The sequence below is a fragment of the Chaetodon trifascialis genome, chromosome 19, assembly GCF_039877785.1.
Source record: "Chaetodon trifascialis isolate fChaTrf1 chromosome 19, fChaTrf1.hap1, whole genome shotgun sequence".
In the NCBI taxonomy this organism is placed as follows: domain Eukaryota; kingdom Metazoa; phylum Chordata; class Actinopteri; order Chaetodontiformes; family Chaetodontidae; genus Chaetodon; species Chaetodon trifascialis.
Genome location: NC_092074.1, coordinates 20,501,080 through 20,501,999, shown reverse-complemented (window position 1 = coordinate 20,501,999; position 920 = coordinate 20,501,080). Strand labels below are relative to the sequence as shown.

At 55.9% G+C, this 920-nt stretch overlaps 1 protein-coding gene across 1 annotated transcript; it reads left to right on the top strand.

Moving 5' to 3' along the window:
- Positions 1–920, top strand: LOC139347923 (claudin-20-like). The gene has a single exon (XM_070987794.1). The coding sequence runs from the start codon at positions 1–3 to the stop codon at positions 832–834; it is 834 nt and encodes a 277-aa protein (XP_070843895.1). The 3' UTR covers positions 835–920.

Sequence of the window (920 nt, the reverse complement as noted above, 5' to 3'; positions counted from 1 at the left end):
ATGCTGTCCGCCGCCATTCAGATCCTGGCGTTCGCCCTGGCGCTCCTGGGCGTCCTCGGCACCACCGTGGCCACTCTGCTACCCAACTGGAAGGTGAGCATCAATGCCTGGTCCAGCATCATGACCCCCATCTCACAGATGCAGGGGCTGTGGATGGACTGCGTCTGGTACAGCTCTGGCGTCTTCAGCTGTACCATGAAGAACTCAATGCTGTCGCTGCCGGCGTATCTGCAGACCACACGGGCCGCCATGGTTCTGTCCTGCATATTGGCATTGTTTGGACTCTGCCTTGCCTCCCTAGGGCTCAAATGTACCCGCTGGGGGGGCAGCCGCCGAGCAAAGGGACACACGGCCATCGCTGCGGGGGGCTGCTTCATCCTGGCCAGCTTTCTGTGTCTGGTCCCTGCATCCTGGTTCACCAATGAAGTCATCACCGCTTTCCTGACCACGGACCTGCCAGACAGCAGTAAATATCAGCCTGGAGGAGCTCTGTGCGTGACGTTTATCTCCGCTGGCTTCCTCCTGGCTGGAGGGGTAATTTTTTGTTTTTCCTGTCCCGGAAAGAGAACAGGACGACCGGACAATACCTCCTCTGCTGACCCTGACAGACTTCTAATGTACCTAGATGAGCGGCGGAGGCAGCAGCTGCAGACGGAGCTTGTGCAGCCGAAAAACAGGCAAAAGACGGTTCAGCTGCAGATGGACAAAGTGAAGCAGGAGAAACCTCCTCAGGAGAAACCTGAACAGAATCAGGAGCAGAAACTCTTTTCATCTCCTTCCAAACTCCCTCAAAAAGACATTAAGGACAGCTACAGCCTCCAGGAGTATGTTTAATCCTCACAGCCGAGAAATGAAATGTGGAGTTTTCAGCTGACGTTGTCTGGCTCATAGAAAGGGGGAGGTGGGCAGGGGGAGGTGTG

Coding starts and splice junctions, on each gene's coding strand:
- LOC139347923 (XM_070987794.1), top strand. CDS start 1: ATGCTGTCCGCCGCCATTCAGATCCTGGCGTTCGCCCTGGCGCTCCTG.